The sequence below is a fragment of the Plectropomus leopardus genome, chromosome 19, assembly GCF_026936395.1.
Source record: "Plectropomus leopardus strain MGB_pleo_1.0 chromosome 19, ASM2693639v1, whole genome shotgun sequence".
Classification (NCBI taxonomy): domain Eukaryota; kingdom Metazoa; phylum Chordata; class Actinopteri; order Perciformes; family Serranidae; genus Plectropomus; species Plectropomus leopardus.
Genome location: NC_142194.1, coordinates 7,216,895 through 7,238,455, shown reverse-complemented (window position 1 = coordinate 7,238,455; position 21,561 = coordinate 7,216,895). Strand labels below are relative to the sequence as shown.

The following is a 21,561-nucleotide window of genomic DNA, read 5'->3' as shown; positions in this document are numbered from 1 at the left end:
CCATCGTTGCTTTTTATCTCAAGCTGGACGTGGAGGCTACACTACAGTCTGTTCAGCTTATGTTGATACACTGTAGAGCAGTGTCAAGCTTGTAATCTGCAGCACGTTCTGCCTCCTTTTTCTCAGCACGACTTGTTTCATTTAATGAATTTGAATTTTAAATCGTGACCTGCCGTGACAAAAATGATTGCAGGCATGAGAGTGAAAATCCCCTCTGAATATGAGTGAAATTACTGAAAATGTTAAGACTCCTTCCTTACAAAATGTTCTATTTTATGGGACGTTGAGGTGGATGGTTAGCATTGCACTGACCCAGATATGTGTGGAACAAGGTGTTAAACTTGATTTTCTTTGTTCCAGACGCTCCCTGGGCCATCCTGCTGGCCAATATTGAGCCAGAGTCCACAGCAGTGACAGTCAATGGCTTGATCCCGGCACGCTCCTATCAGTTCCGCCTCTGTGCCGTTAATGATGTGGGGAAGGGGCAGTTCAGCAAGGAGACCGACCGGTGAGCTTAAGACACATCCTGCATCTATTCCTACCTCTACACATCAACGCTATAACAGCATTTTCCATAACACATCGCTGATTTTTTTAAAAATATGATACAAATGTTCACTTGGATTCAGTGATTAACTGATTAGATTTTGGTGGTCAAACATCAAAACCACTGTGACCTCATCCATTATATTCTCGTGAACGCAGTGTCTCAAGAAATTTCTTCAAATTTGTTAAAAAAACGCGCCCACTTTAACTCATCCATGAATTGATTAGAGTCATTTAAAAAAACAAAATTCATATTTGGCACAAACATCCACATGGACACAACAGTGAACTGATTAGAATTTTGTGGTCAAAGGTCACTGTGACCTCACAAAAAATGTTTTTTGCCATAACTCAAGAATTCATAGACTAATTGTTACAAAAGTTCAAACAAATAAATGTCTAATAGTGTATTATGATGGAGTGATATTTTCTATTCAAAAGGCTAGCTTTGTGTGACATCATAATGTTCTGCAAAACGCATTAATTTAACATCATATCTCAGGACCAGAAGGGGATACGTTTGGTTATATTTTGAGTTGATGACACTAATCTTGGGTGTCGACCTTGAAACTGCTGATTGTATAGATCGTCTGTGCTGCCGGGGGGAAGATTTGTGTGAAGCATCACAAACATGGATATAAACTGTAATTGCAACTTGACAGGTTTGCAGAGGCATACAAGCGTGAGGCAGTAATTCTAGTGTTTGTCACTGTAGGGGGGCAAACTTTTTATCCATTCTTTTCTTTTAAAATCCACCCAAATTTTCCTCTATGTTAGTCTTATTTAATTGGCAATGAAAAATCTTAAATGTCAGAAAAACAAGGACCTGCAGAACTTTTTTGGTTGTAAGCAAACACCACATTGTGCTCAAGAAATCTGTTTCCAAGACAACCCGCTTGAGTGATCCCTTCAGTCAAGAGTCAGAGAAGAGGGATATAAGCCTACCAAAGCGGATACACACACAAACATGCACAATCACATGTAAACACACATTCGTGCACACACATTCGCACGTTTGCACAGTCTCAAAGCCACAGGAGGGATTTAGGTATGAGGCCACATCAGGTTTGGCCTTTCTGCGGCCTCACACAACTTCAAGCACTCATTCCCTCCACGATCTCTTGCCGCCGCCCCCTCCCTTACTCCCTCTACCAGTCTGTCACGCCGCCTCACGCTGCCAGCTCCACAGCTAGAGGAGAGCCACAGGGGGCTCCGTCTGTGTGTTGCAGGGGGGCTGGAACCGTTCACGCCGTGACGCCATTTGGTACTCAGTCCCCGCCACTGATCTCACTCCCATCTTTCATACACATCTTCTCCCCAGACACTCATGTGTTGTCAGGGTAAATATATAGCTTTAGGTGTACGATCGGCCCAGGTATGCTGTGACTTCCTCAGATGTGGTGGCCACTGTGCATATTTTGCACACAAGGAGTTGTTTGGGTTTTTAACAAAGGCAACAAACCCAAGAAACTGAGTGACATAAAAAGAGTGTTTGTAGTGCGTGCTTCAGTGAAAGTTATGCTGGTATTCAGGTTAAAATTGATATGCTTGATTTAAGCTGTCTGTAGCATTATTACAAAGCTTTATGCTTGTAGTTTGAAATAAATTAAAGCTGTGTACATGATGATTTTCAAAGGAAATTGTTCTTTTAGTCCTATTTCTGACAGCCCTCCCTCCCTCTTTATATCTCTGCATGGGTGTATGAAGAGTCCAAAGAGCTGATTTTCCACCAAGAAAGAAGTCCAGTCCAGTCAAGTCCAGTTCAGTTCAGTTCATTTCATTAGACATTAGAATGGTTATTTTTAGTCTTTCATTTGTCAAAAGTTTTGATGGTACCATTAGGGCTGTCAGCATTACTGCGTTAAACGCAATGTGATTAAGGTCCTCGTATAACATGTTTTGTTTTGTTTTGAAGAGGTTGCACTGCGCTGCATTTGAAAACCAGAGTGATAGTACTGGAGTTATTCCAAACTAAGGGTACGATATCGGACGCGTTTGACTCCAGCCTAGTGGAAGCCTTTATGACCAAGGTCATTAAATACCAACTATTTCTAAGTACCATCTCGGTAATTGGTGCAGACTACCTTTTTTTCATATTTGGCAGCCTAGGACAGACTCAGCAGTTGCTGGTTTTTTTTTTTACATAAAATTCCATAATTCATTTATTAATTTTATTTCAAATTTGCAATAGGATCTTTAAGGTGCAATAATTCTTTACATCAGCCACAGCATTTCTCTGTGCAAATATTAAAATGTGCATTATTCTTCCAACTCTTGAATGTAGGCTATATTTATCATGTGACACATATTGTATATATCTTATTGTTATTCATACTTATGTGTATCTCTGTTGTCCATAGTAGCATTGCATACATATATGTTTATATTCTTAACTTAATAGTTCTTTGCATTGCATTGGAGCATAAGACACAATTCAAATAATTCACATACGAGTGCTAAATGTTTATTACTGTGTTTCTTTACATTTATATTTTGTTTCATTCGTAACACATATTTTATTTTAATTGTTTACTATGACTTAAATGTAACTTAACTGTGAAGAACCACAATATCCCCCCGAGGATCAAGAAAGTTTTTCTGATTCTCTGATTCTTTGATTTTGATTCTGAAAACAGGCTTAATTACTTGCAGGGTGCTTTGCTGTTTCTGCTATAATTGGCAGCCACCATATATGGCAGAGACGCTGCTACCTATAGACTTGTGTCATTGGCCCATGATTTTGTGAATGTATTCTGCATCACATTTAATATTTGTGTCTGTGTTCCTGCTCTTTCTATGTGTACATTAATAAATTGTTAATGTGTGTCTTACAGTGTCTCTCTCCCAGAGGAGCCCCCCAGTGCTCCTCCTCAAAACGTCATTGCTAGCGGCCGGACCAATCAGTCCATCATGATCCAGTGGCAGCCGCCGCCAGAGAGCCACCAGAACGGCATACTGAGGGGCTACACCGTACGGTAAGATCTCTGTTCAACCACCAAACCGCTGACACCTATCCTTAAAGACAAAGCACAACGTGTCATTCTCTTAAAAAAACATAGAGCAACAATACACAACCAAAGGCTGAAATGCTTACAAGATGCTTGTAGCTACCTAAGAAACATTAGATTTCAGCTTTTCAAAGCGTTATTGTAGCACCTTATGTCTACCGGAGACATATTGAAAAACTCCTCTCTTTACCTAATTTATCTCGGAGAAAAGATCCCACTGCATGGCGAGAAGTGAAATACTTTGATATTTACAACTATGAAGTCTCTAGGTAACATCATCGTTTAAGCTCAAAAAGATCAAAACGAGGCCTCGCATAGCTTAATTAGCTTCAACCACCACAGTTTGTCTTGTCAAATTAGCAAAATGCTCGCTGTACAGGTAAGGTTTTGCATACTGTGTCAGGATCTTGCAGTTTTCCCATTCTCCCTGCCTATTTCTCATGTCTTATTGCTTAAAATGCTCAGCTGCTTATAAAAGTTTAGTTTTTAGTACTGGGTTCTTTACTTTCTTGATAGTGCATCCCATCACAAAGCAGCTTTTTATGCACTTTTTTGTTGTTTCCTAGCAAACAAGAAAACACCTTGACAAGATAAAAAGTCAATGAAGAGCAATGAATTGTTTTACCCTCAGGTGGGGGCTGGACTTAAAAGCTCTCTGTCTCTGTTTCCTGCTTTTTATTTTAAAGGAGAAGTTGCAAATATCTGTTCAGCATGTGTTTTCTGCTCATGTCCTGTAAGATTCAAATTTAATAAAGGAATGTAAATATTGATATAGATTGGAAGGAAGATACAGTGGGAAAAGGTGTTCTCATCTGCATATTGTGGTTGTGTTATTTTTAGTTGATGGATTTCATTTTAATTTGTAGCACTGAAAACATAGGATTTGCACTTTAAGCATAGACAAACAAAGACGTATAAGGACAGTCTGATTTCCTTTGGAAACAGAGAAAACAGAAGTAAGCAACTTGGAAAGACCTGATATTTAGCTGTGGGGGAGTATTAGATATTCAAAAAACTAGAGTAAATATCCAGAAATTAATTCCAGAAATATTAATTATGTTACAGAAGAAGAACCTCATTTTTTATTGATTTTTTCCCCTTTTTAAATATGTCACTTTCTTTCTTTCTTTCCATTATTCTTTTTTTGTTGATTATTATCAGGTTATTGTACCTTTTAGTGATTTCTTGCCAAAATTTTGGGCCATTTTTTGCCAAGTTTCTTATTGCCTTTATCCCATGCTTTTGAAAGAAATCAAGCCAATTTGCTCAGGATTCAAAGGATTAACTTAATTTTTTTCATCCATTATCTTATTCGGGTGAGATGCTTGAATTAATTCACACACAGCACTTAAGAGCCCCCACAGTGCCCGTTGACACTGCTTCATCATTTAAAAATAGTTAAAGTCTGGAAGAAAACTAAAATTTTATGACTTCAAAAAACTTCAGTGACTCTAATAGGCAGAGTCAGCAATATGCCAAAATGACTGTAAATCCTGTAAACATATAATTAGTTTGGTTTTCTGTCAGGCGTTTTATTCATTACATCCAAATGAAAACAGCAGGTGTTTTCCAGACAACAGTCGGTGCTGTCAGTGGTTTTTAATTGCTTGTTTGCTGGTGCTTTGTCTCCCCCTAGCAGGGAGTCGAGTGTACTGGCTCAAGCTGCAGAGTCTTTGTCAGTAAACCATTTTAAATGTGAATTCGGGGTGCAGGGTTAATTTGTGGCAAAGTCCAGCTCTCAAATGTCATAAATGTGTGTCTCAGGTACCGTCTGACTGGGCTGCCAGTGGACTACCAGATGAAGAACATTTCCAGTCCTGATGTGACAAACCTGCTGCTGGAGGATCTCATCATCTGGACCAACTATGAGATCGAGGTGGCTGCCTACAACGGGGCGGGTTTAGGCACTTTCAGCCATAAAGTCACTGAGTGGACTCTGCAGGGAGGTGAGCACTCATGTCATTGATGTTATTGATGTGAGACCTGAGCTTTGTTTTGCTTTTCACTAATTTCTTGCTTTTTATTTATTTATTTATTTAAATTTTTATGTCTTTTGCTGTTTTGTGTACTAGTTTTATAAGGTACAAGGTAGATTTATTAGTCTTTTTTCAAACATAGTTTAGTCATTTTTAACTAAGTTTAAAATAATGACATTATCAAAGGTAATGTTTCGTACTTTTTACTTATTTCTTAATTTCTAAGTGGTTTCTTCTTAAGTTGCTTTTTGCCTTTGCCTTTTTTGCCGTTTTTTAAAAAGAAATCAGGCCAATTTTCCCGTGTTTCAAAGGCTTATGCGAGCTTTGTTTTTGAGCATTGTGATTGTTTCTAATGAATAAGGCTGGGATGCAACAGCCTACAGGTACACAAACAAAAATTGTTCTAATAAACATCCAGTTTATTTTCATCTCTGACTTAAAAGCCAGAGCTGATTGATGTTCAGCTGCATTAGCATTGATTCTTCTTCGTACGGACCACACAGAGGTGTTGCATCCCCCTGAAATCCATAAGCAGCTAAAACAGTCGCAGTCAAACCCACAGAGAGCCCTGGTATTAGGTGTTAGTGTCATCAGAAAGAGAGTGATGGCAGTATCTGCCGTGACCTGCGCAGCAGCGATCAATACTGACATCAAAATAGATGCAGGCAGACTTCCAGCAGTCAACTGAAATGTGCTCTCACGCCTCCATTTTTTTGTCTCCCTTCTTCTTTTCTTCTTCATCTGTCTCCCCTTTTTCCTCCTCTCCTCATCCGTCCCAGTGCCTACCATCGCTCCGGGCAACGTGCAGGCGGAGTCGGTCAACTCGACAACTATCCGTTTCACGTGGACGGCCCCTAACCCTCAGTTCATCAACGGCATCAACCAGGGCTACAGGGTCAGTAGCTGCCGTCACCACCAGCCATCACGTCCATTGACAGAACTGTCAGAGCTGAACTTGTAGTATCACACATCCTGTGTAGCGGGGGGGGGGGGGGTAAAAGCCAAGGGGCAAAAGATATTTGGTGCCGTCGTGAACAATGGACTGTGTCCGGCCATTTGTCAGTCAGAGGTCATTCTCTTTATCTTTGCAACCATTTTTCACGTGTTTTATTGTGAAGCCGTGTGCACGTAATGATGAATGTCTTCATTATTTTGTCATGGGCTCTTGAATATAGTCCATCTCTCATTCGGTTGTGTCGAGTTCATTGAAACAAATGTAGCCCACAGGGAATCGTAACGCCGCAGTCATAAGGTAGTTCTGTTTTTCCGGTGACTCTCTGAGACTTAATTGTGTTATGTTTTTTTTTTTTTTCCCCTGCCTTTTGTATCGCTGTTGAATAGCGCTCCACAGGCCTCACTCAGCTGGATGGACAGGTCACTGTACAGATCTGAATTTTAAACACCAGATTTTTCTTCAGTGAGAGAGTTAAAGGAACACTTCACTCTCCAAACAGACAGCCCTTTTGGATGGGGAACTGAACTGAAAGTGAAACTTGTCTATGCTCTCTTCAAAGCCAGACTCCATTGGCTAAAACATGAATTTTACCTCATTGAACACATGAGCTGCTGGAGCACCACTGCCGTGATCAGTGTACTACGTGACCTCGGAGTTTAGAATAGTTAGGCTGGATTCAGAAAGGTCGCACAATAACGAAAACAAACAAACTGATCAAAGCAGTGGTAGACTGACAGCTCCTGTGTTCAGAGAGGTAAAATTACTGTTTTTGTCAGTGGAGTGTGGTGGCTTTGAAGAGCGCATAGATGGAGAACTGAAAGTTTCATCACTGTCTTTAAAGCCAGACTCTATCGATAAAAACAGTAGTTTTACCTCGCTGAACATGGCAGCTGCTGCTGCCGCTAAGCGGTTGGTTAGTTTGTGTTATGGTGTGACTATAGTGTTTTTTTAGGGTTAGTTCAAGACAGCGGTAGACCAGCAGCTCCTGTGTTCAGTGAGCTAAAATTACCTTTTTTTGTCAGTGAAGTCTGGCTTCAAAGAGTGTGATAAAAATTGCTTCAGTTCACCATCTATGCTCTCATCAAAGCCGCCTGACTCCATTAACAAAAGCAGTGGTTTTTACCTGGTTGAACACAGGAAGTGTTGGCCTGTTGCTGCCTCAATCAGTCTGTGTTAATGTTTGACTTTGGTGAATCTGAACTAACCCGTTAAAACATCAAAGTCACACAATGACACAAATTAACCAACAGATTGTGGCAGTGTTAGACCGGCAGCTCCTGTGTTCAGCGAGCCAAAATGTTTTTTTCAGTGGGGTCCGGCTTAGAGGAGAGCATCGATAAGTTTAACTTTCAGTTCAGTTCCTCGTCAGAAAAAGGCATTTGACTGGATGATGAGATCTGGACTATGCTGCACGAGTTGTTTGAGAGTTTGCAAACGGATATTTTGATAAAGTTTTACCGTTATTGATCGTGGACTTCAATTCATCTAGAGTTTTTTATGGATTCTTCGTTCACCAGAGGCGCATCCAACAAAACAGTTTTCTTCACTTGATATACAAATCAATTGACATACAAATGGTCTTTTGGAGGTGAAGTACTCCTCTGAGCAGCAGTGAGTAAGAGTGTAAAAAGTGAAAGAAAGTGATGCAAATGACGAATTTCAGGAAAACAGGCAGGGAGAAAAAGAGAGAAAGCATGGCAGACAGTCAAGCATCTCTCCCTCTGACATCTTCTTGCCAGCTCTTTACTTCCCTGGAAGCTCTCTCACTCTGAAAACTTGAAACGAACCCAACAGCCCCGCCACAGGGACTCATTACCTAAGCACCTAATTGGTCGATCCAGGTCCCATTTGTAGATGCTATATGGTGCGCAATCAACATGCATGATGGGATGCAATCATGCATCTCCTGAGTCTTGACTCTCTTTGCCTCTCCCAGTCTGTCTTAATGGAATCAGTCAAAACCTCTTCAGGGTATTTTTCTAAATGTATTTGGGGGAGCTATGATGCCAAATAAGTCCTCCGAGTGGCTCAGGATTACCGAGGAGAGACGCTGGTGTTAGTTTTGTGAGAATAAATGTGCAAGAATTATTACCGAAGAAATGATTAGCTGCTGCCATGGTAATTTTTTTCAGACTTTTTCCTTTTCTGTGTCTTTTTTTTAGCTGCTGGCCTGGGAGCCCAGCAAGGACGAAGAAGTTACCATGGTAACAGTGCGACCAAACTTCCAGGACAGTGTCCACGTGGGATATGTGACAGGTCTGAAAAAGTTCACAGAGTATTACACCTCTGTGCTGTGTTTCACTACACCCGGAGACGGCCCCCGCAGCCCGCCCAGAGCATTAAGGACACATGAGGACAGTAAGTGACTTTCCTTCCATCGTTTTCTCTCGTGTGGGGCGGCGAGGGGACACGAGCATCTCTCAGTAACACATCCTGCGGGCCAGATCTATTATTCATGCAGTACGAAGTAGTAGAGAAGTGCTAATGACAGAGTGTATTCTGCATCCAGCCAGGATCATCATAATTGGGAGTTTGTCCCCTCAGAGACGATTGGTTAAGCTTTAAATACTCTTAATTTTCCTCAACTTGTCATCAGACTGCTTTTTTAACCAATTACTTTGTCTTTGCTCGTTGTGTTGTAAACATATTTGAAATGCTAATGCTGTCACCAATTTGCAGCCATGATCAGCAGTGAATTAATACTGAATGTGCAGTGTCTCATTTGCCTGTGAGGACGAGCTCATTATTCTTATTTGTCCCAATCCAGCCCCCGGTGCTGTGGGTCACCTGAGTTTCACCGAGATCTTGGACACTTCGCTTAAAGTCAGCTGGAGTGAGCCGGGAGAGAAGAACGGAGTTCTCACAGGTACGTTCACTTCGATCCAAAATTAGGCTTGTATTGAGGAAAGACAGGCAAAAATTGCAGGTTTTTCAAGGTAGTGTTTGTGAGAGCTTTACTGAAAGAGACAGATCACAGGAAGATTTTGTTGTATGTTCCTTTTTAAAGTCCTGCTCTGCTCAAAAATGTGTTCTGCTTGTGTTTTTGTGCCCTTAAATGTCTGCCCTTGACTTTACTGACTGTGCAAAGTTTATCACTAGAGAGTTTTTTGTTCATATTTCTTTGCTGAAAGGGGTCATGGGCTGTGTATTTTCCCCAAAATCTGAACAGAGATCACACTACTAATTCCCTTCTTTATGCCTCTTTTGCATTTTGATACAAAACCAAATAAAAGCGACATCATTTTCATCCAGTGTGTGATTTTGAATAGCGTGCGGGCATTGAGGATTAAAAAAATGAGTGTCGGACCTGTCATTTAACCCTTTGACAGACATCAATTGCTGCCCTCAGACCTCTTTCACAAGCATTTAACATTTTTGAAACCTGAGCAAATTGGTTTGATTTATTTTCAAAATGTCAGAAAAGGCAATAAGAAACTTGAAAAATGTCCCACTAATAGAAAGAAATTAGCAAAAGGTGACAAAAAAAAACAACTTGAAAATTGTTAAAAGATACCGAGAGAATCACTGGAGAATTATCAAAAGAAAACAATATTTATAATTATTATTACTGTATACGTAAAATTCTGACATTATTATTTGTAAATTTACTTATTTTTACACACTTAAAACAAGACTGGATAGAGACTTAAACTTTAACTGCTTGACCTCATTCAGTGAGCCAGGCTTATGTAGCTCTAAAGATGGGTGCACAGCTACTTCATTGTTTGTTTCTTTATTCTATTTGCGTCATGCACATACTGCTGCCTCGGCATGAGCTTATAAGACATCAAATATACCATCGCAGTAGTGAGACAACACTTGCCAGAAAATGATAAAACTTCCATTGTCTCCTCCTCCCAAGCTGCAAATAAAATCTGTCACAGAAAAAAGCCTCCCGCACTAAAACACAACCAAAGTCTTTTACAAAAGAAGAGATGAAGGACATTTTTAAAGTATGGCCCTTAAATCAGCATACTGTATAAAGAGCAATAAAACATCAAATGGACTGTTTTCAGTCTCATCCAAATTACATAAAAAACAAAACTGCTCCTCCGCAGGGAGACCGTTAAACCTTCTTTTTTTATGGCAAGTGTTAGTGAACTTGAAAGTAACTGTGCACAAATAGGTATTTTTGGATTTTAGTGAAACTTTCCTTCTCATATGGCTCTCCATTAGTTGTTTTGATAAGACAATATGTTGCAACTTGGGTTTGTATCATGCAGTGCATCAACACACTGTCTTTCTTTATGCATAAGGAACAGTTAATGCTAATTGTCACAAATATGATACTATAACTCTTAAATAATAAAAGTAATTTTGGACACATCCCAGCGCATCTATCGCCTTTACCGCTTGGCCCTCAATGCTACTGTTTTGTGTGTTCACGGTTAGGTGAAGGATTTCAGAGGCACACTCCAAACTAGTGTTTAGTTTTCTTTCCTTTTATTTGCACTCATAGATATTTTGACTCTCTACCTGAAGGAGAATTGCCTAAAAAAGTGTCATTCTCTGACCAGCATATGACAGGAAATAATTACAGCTATGTAATATTCACTATTTGTATGTATCTGTCATTTTAGACATTATGAAAAATAAAACAAACACATAGTTTAGCATAGTACTTGACGACAGTGCATCCCTAAAATATCTGTGGTATGCTTGATAATGATAAAAGCAGTCGTGAGACACTGAAACCCACTCTGCACAAGCAACTAACGAAAGCTACAAATGTATTTTCTTCATTTATAAAGCTTAGGATAACCACAGTATTATGTTACTTTAATGTGTTTTCATTGTATTGTACTTTATTTTCTTTATAACAAGCATAACAACAAAAAATGTGTTTGTAGGCCACACAAGAGAAATTACTGAAGAAGATGGCATATTTGCGATGTCTGGCAGCAATCGGTGTGTCTGTTGGCGTTAACCCCAGATGTATTGGGTTGTTGGAGCGTTGTCCTGTTTCGTAGGGGAAGATTTCGACCGCTAGCCGCTCTAACTTTGTTTCAAGTGGCAAGGTGGCTCTAAAACAATGTGTAGGGGTAAAAACATGGGGACTGGAATTTTATCTTTAAAATATGGATTTCTTCTCACTTGTCCAGGGAATTACGTTCAAAATTGCTCCAATTAAACATCTTTGTAGTGTAATTTTACTGCTATTCCAAGTTGCACAGGGCTCCATTGTACAACATTGGAGTACAAATACCCACCAGTGGCATTAATATTCAAGTGTTTACAAAGGTTGAGATTTAGCAGAATATTGTGAAGTGTTTTTCCCGAACATTTTAATGTGCTGCACACTCCCAGGAGACTAACACTGACATGCCATGTGAAATTATTGATTTGGCAAGAAATGCTGCCTAATGCCTTATGCAATCACATGTAAAGAGCTGCTGGCCAAGGAGCAAATTGCATTAACTTTGAGAGGGTAAGCGTGTGTGTATGTGTGTGTAAGGGAGTGGGTGGAGGATGAGTGTGTATGCAGGGAGGTATAATCACAGGCTGATTTAATTTTCTATATTCAATTTTTGATGAAGTTAATTTAATATTTCTGTTAGCTTGCCCCATAGCTCGCGAGCTGAGAGTTGCTATTGTAGTAAAACTGCTGTCGAATTTTCCCTGAGAGGATTTTCTGTCTGCTGCTGTCAACCCGTCTCTGCTGTTCTGCAGGTTACCGTATTTCGTGGGAGGAGTACAACCGAACAAACACCAGAGTCACCCACTACCTGCCAAACGTCACTTTAGAGTACAGGGTCACCGGGCTCACCGCACTCACCACCTACACCATTGAGGTGGCAGGAATGACCTCCAAAGGCCAGGGACAGCTGTCCTCCTCCACCATCTCCTCCGGCGTCCCACCAGGTCAGTCACCAAACAGTCACAACAGACACTGAGGGGTCAGCCACCCAAATCACACAAAAAATACTTCATTTCTCACATAGCTTCACTGAAATCTAGCCACACCAAAAACAAAATATATATGCCTTCATCTCAGTAAGTCAAAGGTGAATAAAGTTTCATTTCACAGAGCTACAACTTGGAATTAGAAAAACAACAGTGTTGACATTTCTTTCCAGAAACTATTTGTCAGTAACTAATTTTAATCGATTAATTGTGTTTTCATTTTCATCATGGTATGAACATTTGCAGTCAACATATTGTGAAAGACTGCCAAAAACACGATGAACTACAAAAATAATTGTTTTTACACTCGCCATCAAGGTCAGAAATAAACATCCGCCAAATCTCAGAAAGCTGTCCGCCACATTGCTGGGTAAGTCTTTGTACCAAAATAGCCATGTGATAACCTGTTGAGAGTTTTGTTTTTAACCTTGAATTTGTGAAGAAAAATGTTTTTCTGGCATTCCTCCCTACAGAAAACGACAAACATATTGATCTGATGATTGATTGAGGTCCACATTTAAACAACAGAAATACTTTATCAAAACTTATGTTCACAAACTCTCACACAACTCACGCAGTTTAATCCACGTCTCGTTTATCCGTGGGGTTTCTGTGGTTCCTTAAAGTCTTAAAAAGCATCGAATAATCTAAAAAGAAAGGTCTTAACTGGTATTAAAATGTCTTAACTCAAATTCTCAAAAGTCTTAAAAATGCTAAGACATGGGAAACAGTTTTTATTAATTGTTTTTTGTTGTGACACCACGTTGTAGAATCTCAAAATGGTGAAACTTGGTAACTGGGAATATCTTTTTTTCTTTTAAAAGTTTTTTATTGGTTTTTGAACCTAACAGCACAGTACTCTCCACATTCTCAAAGCCATCTCAGGTTAAAATCAGACAAAAAATTAATAAATAATAATCATAGTAATAATAGTACATAATTATATTACTCTAGAATTTAGCAATCTTAGGGCATTCCCAAAAATTGTGAATGTGTCCCAATATTTCTCTTTTTTTTAATACAAAGTGGGCGATCTGGTTAGCCATTATAATCCATTTTATTAAGAACAAAATGTTATGTGGGATCTGAGGAGTATTAGTAATATCTTTCTTATTTTTTTAACATATTTTCTATTTAACATAGGCAGTATAAAATATGCATTAACAAGAGACAAAGTAGATGCTCAGTTTTTACCACCATAGGAGATTTTAATAGTAACTCTCTCTGGATAATTCACTGACATCCACTGAAAAGGGCGTTTGATAAACTATCAAAATAGAAAAATTTGAGATCGAGATATCAAGTCTTTTGATTCTGAACACACTGGCTCCTGCATTCTCCAAAATGCAACTCATTGGCATCTTTCATTAGAGCCTCCCTGCCTCCTAATTGCCCTTTTTTAAACTCCTCATCTCCAGCTTGTAATGCGGGCTTTCTGTTAACATTTTTCAGTCAGGGTTAACGTTTCAATAGCCGGGAGCATTTATTAAACCTCCCCTTCCTGCATATTTACTGTTTTACATTAAATTTCGTGAGCACACTCTCTGTGTTCTGGCGCCAGACACAATGAAACCGGAGCTCCAGTCACCTCAGCTGGGATAGAGCAGAAAAAAACACCTCCCATACACATATCAGCGCCACATCCGCAAGATAACAGCTCCCACGAGAGCATTAAGGACAATTACAGTGTTTAATGATTTCATATTTACAAAATTGTGTAATAGAAAATACAATGCCCACATCAATTACCAGAGCAGCATTCAGAGGCTGTACATCTGTGAAATCTGTGAAATGACAGGCTGTTCTATTGAGAGCAGCAGTTACAGTCCCCAAAACGGTGATTACTCTCATTGTATACGTGTAAAGAAAACACCTGTGTGCCTGCAAACTGTACCGTCACCATCCGGCTAAAAGCCACCTCCATAATCAGTCATGCAAATGATTTAGAAGTGCTAATTTTATTTCGACACGTGCAATCTGCATTTCATTAGGGCTGAATACACCTGCGTTTAAGCAATCTTGTAAAAAACAGCTCAGTGTGCACATAGGGGGAATTATATGTTTTTAATATGAGGCTACTCTCTGCACTCCAGTCTGCCACGTTTTGACTTTTAACCCTTTGAAACCTGGAACGACATCAGCTTTCTAGTACTGCGTTCAAACGCTGATACAAGCTATTCACACCTTTGAAACCTGAAAAAATTGGTTTTATTTCTTTTGAAAAAAGGCCAAAATTGCACTAAGCCATGTATGTAGTAAGAGATGTCCCACAAATTGTAAGAAATTAGGAAAAGGTGACAAGAAAATGATCTCAATATCTGTTTTAAAAAGAGAGAGAGCAGGAGGGAGGGAGAAATTATTAGAATTAAAAAAATAGAAAGAAAGGTTTCAGAAAACTATATTATTATTAGTAGTAGCAGTAGTAGTAACTATTACTAAGTGTTTAAACTATATCTTTTAAATACAATTTTTTTGTTAGCCAACCTTTTTTTAACCTTTTTTTCTTTCTTTTTTGGATACAGTTCATGTGAATTTCTTTAAACTAGGAAGAGTTTTGTCCGACAAATTGTAAAAAAAATAAATAAATAAAAAGGTGAAAAGGTGAGAAGAAAATGACCAGAAAAGTTGTTTAAAAAAAGAAATAGTGAGAAGAGAGAGAAGGTTAGAAGTGAGTAGAAAAAAGAAAATAGAAAGAAATATTACAGAATACTATTTTTATTATCATTATTATTATTATTATTATCAACCATTTTAACTATAAATACTTTTTATTTAACTACATATATATGTTTTTTTTCTTTTGCTCACCTCTTTTCCTTTTTTTTTCTTACATTTCAATTTTCTTGTAATTCGAATTTGTCACTTCTTCCTGTGTTTGTGAAAGAAATCAAGACAATTTACTCAGGTTTCAAGGGGTCATCTTGGATTCCTGTAAACTACACTGTGGTTTGAGATGGAGATGTTATGGTAGGTTGTATGTTTATCTCGAGGAAAAGCATAAGGGGAAAGAAAGATGAAGAGTGAATGATTTTATGCCCATACATACCTTCCTGGACACAAAGACATCTGTTCATACACACACAAAAAGAGACTCTCCCACTGTTCTTTGAATTCACCATTTTCAGTTTTGTCTCCCTCCGGGATTTCCAGGGAATAATCCATTCTTATTGTTTACTCAGCTCGAGTGTAAACAGTGAGATATCAGATTGAATCGTATCTCCAGATAACTGCAGTGTAATTGACATTCATGGCATTGTCTCTGCCCGTGTACTCTGTGTAAGCGTCTTTCTCCAAGTCTAATCTAGTTTTGCTGAAGTTTGTGGCACAAGGGAGAGAAATGTTGCATGCACTGTGTGCAGTATCTGTACGGCCACAAGGGGGCACAAAGTCTACAAACCAGAACCACCCTGTGTGAGAGGCAGCCACACACCATTAGAGGTGTCACTTATTCTTTGTCTTTCTATGTTTCTCCACAGAACTTCCAGGCCCTCCCACCAACATGGCAATCTCCAACATCGGCCCACGCTCCGTCACCCTGCAGTTCAAACCTGGTTATGACGGCAAAACTTCCATTTCCCGTTGGCAGGTGGAGGCCCAGGTGAACCAGATTTAATCCAGAGCTGAAGTCACAATTTCCTGAAGTCTGAGTCTCTTTAAATGGGGGCAGAGGATCTTTAGGAGGAGATAGCAGGTTTTATAGTGTATGCCACAGAGAAGTGCTACACATTATCTAAAAGCTGAGTTGGTTAATCAGAACTATGTGTCAAGTTTTTCTAGTCATAAATACATGTTAAACATTGTGAGTGTATAGGTGCTTAGGGCTTGCCTAGGTCTAGACTTTAATGTTTCCACTGGTCAAAAATCCTTCTAAAATACCACATTAAGACACCTAAATCTTGAGGAACCATTTGGAGATTTCTGTAAGAAATGCTTTTTTTTGGTGATTGGATGGAAATCACCTCCTTATTGTAAATATACCAATGAAAGCCAAACTGTCTGTGAAGCCTTCAGCTCTCTAGTTTGTGGCTGTAAAGTTTCATGAGCTCATGAGGGGCCAGATTTTCCTTTGCTAATATAACATCCTGGCGGAGTGGAAGAGGTTAATCATGTGTTGTTTCCTTTGGAGTCGTCTTCCTTATTTATGGATTGTCTCAAGATGTAAACGCAAATGTGATTTCAAGGTGGATTACAGATCCACACTGACTTCTTTAGACAGAAAGGTTTGCTATTCTTGCACTTTTGCAGCATCTACCAGAGGAGGGACTAAGATATTGTTTTGCAAGACTTAAAATCTTTGCATGAAGTCCCAAGTCATGATTTTAAAAAAGATAACATACTTTTTTATCTTTGGGCTGGGGGAAGGTAAAGTGCTTAAATGTCAAAAAGTTCAATTCCAAGTGAAGTCAAGAGTCCTTGGTGTTTAAGTCCAAGAGGTATTGCAAGTATTTTTTGATTTGGTCAAATTGAATTTGGTCAAATTTTTTACATAAATCTGACATGAGTCCACACCACTCGTATCTACTGTATTTGTCATGCTCTGTGTCGTCTCTGTCCCAGGTGGGTGTGGTGGGAGAAAATGAAGACTGGATGATGGTTCATCAGGTGTCAAATGAACCTGAGGCTCGCTCCTTGGAGGTGCCAGGTCTTAACCCCTACACCTTCTACAGGTAGCCGACTGGGAGCTGTGTCTGCTCCACCATGTCTGTCTCCATTCATCTGTAAATATGCCCAGACTTAGAATAGATTTCTTATTTAAGTCAATTTTCTCTGGCCAGGAATCCTGCAAATGAGGAAAATTTGCGTTAAAATCGGTCAAAACAAAGGACGACAGCAGCAAAATCAAACAAGCTTACATGTAACTCAGTACACATTCGCAAACAGCAGAATATAAACATCAGCCAATTATATTTTGATCTGCTGTCACAACACTTTTCTTTTTTACACATGGCATGCAGACACAGTATAGTGCATAAATATAAATAATGCTTTAATTAGTGATCAACCTGCTCATGATTCTCCCAGAATAATCTATTGCCTGATAACATGGACATTAAGCAGATTGTGACAAACAGATAAGGTGTTTGTGCGTTTCAGTATCTCGTCTAATTTCAGCACATCCCAGGAGCTTTATCTTCGTCTCTACTCCTTTGATTTGGATACAAGCTTGTTACGGATAGTGTGATTTTGAAATTATTTTTACAGCATGCACATGATCTTTATCTCGCTGCAGTCGGCTTGTTTTTGCACGATCACACTCAACATAACCACCGAAACATATCACTGAGCCAGTCCCTGAAGACCTACATAGCTCTCATACCAACATCAGCGCTGCCACTTTACGTTTTAGTTAATCACTCACGTTGGATCCGAATGTTGTTTTTTTTGCATATTCAGGCTCGAACACAAATAAGTCCTCCGCTCGTGTTCATGATGTATTCATATTCATCACTCTGATCTCGGTTCAAATGCAATAAGCCTCACGTAAGAGGATGCAAACCGCAAGTACTGCAATAATGCTCTGAATTTTCTGTTCATGTTGCCAGATTCTGAGCTGTGATTTCAGCTGAGAATTAATCCATCTGTTTGGAGAACAAGCATTTTAATGTTTTAACTCCAAACACCAGGTTTCGGATGCGTCAGGTGAACATTGTGGGCACCAGTCCTCCCAGTCAGCCCTCCAGGAAGATCCAGACCCTGCCGGCTCCTCCTGACATGGCTCCTGCCAACGTCACCCTGCGCACCGCCAGTGAGACCAGCCTCTGGTTACGATGGATGGTGAGTAGGATTCTGCTTCCTGTGTGCAAACTGTCACTGAGTTTTCCATTCCAGTTCTTCATCATAATGTAACACTGTGAAAATATGATCTAATGTAAAGCTTGCAGGGTTTCCACTGTCTGTGAAATAAATAAAAATAATTGAAAGTTTGGAAAAGTCATTGAATTTTTAAACTCTTTGAAACCTGAATAAACTGGTTTATATTTCTTTCAAAATAGGAAGATGGCAATGAGCAACCTATGAGAAAAAGTTACCCAAAAAATTGCAACAAATTAATAAAAAGTACAAAAAAATGACCTGAACATTGGTAAAAACGCAGTAATCAAGAAAATGACCTGAAAATAAGTTAGAAAAAACAATAAACAAGAAAATGACCTGAAAAATGCTTAAAAAGTAATAACTCTGCAATATAATTTTAAATATATAGTTATGATAATTATAGATATAGTTTTCTCAATATTTTCCCCAGCTTTTCTTTTATATAATTTTCTACAGCTATGAAATTATTGCAATTTACAGGACATTTCTTGCAAAGTTGCTCATTGCCTTTTTGACATGTAAAAAAAAAAAAATCAAACCAATTTTCTTTGAGCTCAAAACACCTGAGAAAGTTGTCTGAACCATTAAGGATTCAAAGGATTAATAATAATTGACAAGTTTTGGAAAAGCTATAGAATTTTCTTTGTGTAATGAAATTGTTACGGTAATGCTCAGTGGATAATCTTCCGTGCAATGCAACGTAATGGAAATTTAATGTATGAAGCTGTCGATGTACGCAGCTCTAATGTGCTTCGATGGGTGACAATGTTTTGTTTACAATCACGTATATTCATCTGTTTTCTCTCTTTTCTTCATCTCTCCATTCATGTGTGCCAGCTAGCTGAAATGTTTGTATCTGATGTATTTGAGAAGCACCATACAGTGGGGCAAGGAAAAAAATCACAGTCATGGAAAAGTTTTGAAATGTTGTCCATGAAAATGTGTGGGGACCCTGGGCTTGTTTTGACCCACTTTTCATCTCTAAATGTTGATGCGCAGCCTCTACCTGAGTGGGAATACAACGGGAACGCAGAGCAGGTGGGCTACAGGGTTCAGTACTCCCGGGCGGGCTCACAGGGCCGAGCGTTGACCCACATCATTGCAGACCGCCTGGAGAGAGAGTTTACCATCGAGGACCTAGAGGAGTGGACAGAGTACGAGGTCAGGGTCCAGGCTGTCAACGGCATTGGCACGGGGCCCTGGAGCCAACCGGTCAGAGGCAGAACGAGGGAGTCTGGTGAGTTATCTGTCAGCCTCTGTGAGAGAACAGAGGTCGTCTGATGTGATCAGTGATGCTAGAGTATCATCCAGCTGCCATGCATTGGTCACATTACAAAATATAGCATTGATTACTTAATTACTCGAAAACACTTTTGCTTTTTGCTGCCAGGTTCTTGTCAAGAAACAGCAATGAAACTGGGATTTATTGTAACAGAGTTTTCACAAGGTCCTTGTAGTGCTTGAACTTTGAGAGACAAAAGATCAAGTACTAGAATACTTTAAAAATAGGCAAGACAAGGCAATTTTATTGATATAGCACATTTCGTACACAGGTTTGCTTTACAGTAAAACAGAAAATATTAAACAATAAGATAAAAAGCACAATAACTATTCAGCAAACCATATAATGCACACACACGCTTACCCCCACACACATACACACAGACTGAGAGAAACGCAGTAAATTACATCACTTATATATAGTCATTGTCATTGTCAATTTAGATCGCCACATATCACTATTTTCATTTTCTTTAAAAAATTAATTCTATTGGTCCCGCTCTATGTCGATCAGTGGGTTTTACCATTGACCACAGCCAATGAAATGTATTCAAATACAGCTTGTGAATAAACTCCCTATCTCCTTTGGATCCTTTTAAAAACAAAGCATTTTTTCTAATTCCTGGAAAATAGCAATTTTGGATTTGCCAAAATTTGCCCCCACCAACAGAAATATGTGAAATAAAAAAGCAAATATTAATAAATAATTGTAGTTTTTCAGAAACATCTGTGTGATATATCTATTAGTCATATTAGAAGTCACAAACATACATTTACACTTTACAGCTCTTCTCTCTTTCTTTGCCATATGTTAAATTTATGTGTGAGCAGATTGCTTCCTACTCAAATGCTAAACGCTAGAATCTTTTTCAGCCAAAAAAAAAAAGTCTTTTCCCTCCGTGCTTCTGCTTTCATACCACTCACCAGACGTTGGGTAGTGAGGAATGGAAGGAGTCTGAGGAAATTGAGAACACATGGACTCGAATATGGAATTCCTGTGCTCTTTTTTTCCACTCACTCCAGCAAATTCTTCGGAATCAGCGCATTATGTCCAGGGATGAGTGCCAGGGAAGAGAAAAGGCCTATTCTTGAGTCTTTTTTTCCAGCAGGCCTTCGGGGTATACCAGGATATATCAGAGGCTTTGTGCAAACACAAGCACACATGATATAACCGTAGCAGATCAGTCAAACTGCATCTCTGCAGAACACCTACATCCACACAGTAGATATGCATGCACATAGGGAGCATGGCAAATTCATTTTTTTCAGAATAAATGGCAAACAATGGAGTACTGAGGCATAATGTTTTCCCCCTCTTTGCTCTCTTTGTTTTCCAGTCCCCTCCTGTGGACCCACCAACGTGTCTGCCTTCGCCACCACCTCCAGCAGCATCCTGGTGCGCTGGTTTGAAGTTCCTGAGCCAGACAGAAATGGTCTCATTCTGGGCTACAAGGTCGGTTTGTGCTTTTATGTATTTATTTACTGTGCAGTCAGAGACTTCTAATTACTTTTAAGAAATGAAAGCTATTTTTAGACTATGTTACTAAGCAGCATTGTGACAGAATATGAGGCCACTTAGTTTCCAAATTCCCTTCTTCTCCAACTTCTCTGTATCTCTGGATCAGGTGGTGTACAAAGAGAAGGACTCTGACAGTGCAGTCCACTTCTGGACAGTGGAGGGGAACGCCACCCACAGCGTCCAGCTGACCGGTCTGGGGAAATACGTGCTCTATGAGATTCAGGTTCTGGCTTTCACACGGATCGGAGATGGACGGCCCAGTTCTCCACCCATCCTGGAGAGGACTTTGGATGATGGTAGGAGCATACAGTGGGATTAAGCAACATTGAGCATTACATTATTACACTATGACAAAACATAAATGATACTAAAGCGCAGTGGTTCCCAACTGGTCCAGCCACAGGGCCCAGACTCTCCTTAGTCATTAGTTCAAGGTCCACACATTAGATAAATTACCAGATTCACTTTTATTTCACGAAATATAAAATACACGGTGGCTTAGAACATGAAGCTACAAAATGTGTTGCAAGAATAAACAAAAACAGCTCTTCAAAATAA

The 21,561-nt window shown here is 39.3% G+C and overlaps 1 protein-coding gene across 7 annotated transcripts in view; it reads left to right on the top strand.

The window, feature by feature from the left end:
* The window catches only part of sdk2b (sidekick cell adhesion molecule 2b), a 378,479-nt gene that overhangs the window by 317,861 nt on the left and 39,057 nt on the right, over window positions 1-21,561 (top strand). For all 7 annotated transcript variants that reach the window (XM_088069843.1, XM_088069841.1, XM_088069844.1 and 4 more), the window contains exons 15-27: window positions 361-508; window positions 3,381-3,521; window positions 5,319-5,500; window positions 6,310-6,425; window positions 8,648-8,843; window positions 9,253-9,351; window positions 12,156-12,347; window positions 15,866-15,987; window positions 16,947-17,056; window positions 18,014-18,164; window positions 19,203-19,440; window positions 20,822-20,937; window positions 21,110-21,299. In XM_088069843.1, coding sequence (XP_087925969.1) covers window positions 361-508; window positions 3,381-3,521; window positions 5,319-5,500; window positions 6,310-6,425; window positions 8,648-8,843; window positions 9,253-9,351; window positions 12,156-12,347; window positions 15,866-15,987; window positions 16,947-17,056; window positions 18,014-18,164; window positions 19,203-19,440; window positions 20,822-20,937; window positions 21,110-21,299 — 2,001 coding nt within the window. The remainder of the gene's footprint in view (window positions 1-360; window positions 509-3,380; window positions 3,522-5,318; window positions 5,501-6,309; window positions 6,426-8,647; window positions 8,844-9,252; window positions 9,352-12,155; window positions 12,348-15,865; window positions 15,988-16,946; window positions 17,057-18,013; window positions 18,165-19,202; window positions 19,441-20,821; window positions 20,938-21,109; window positions 21,300-21,561) is intronic.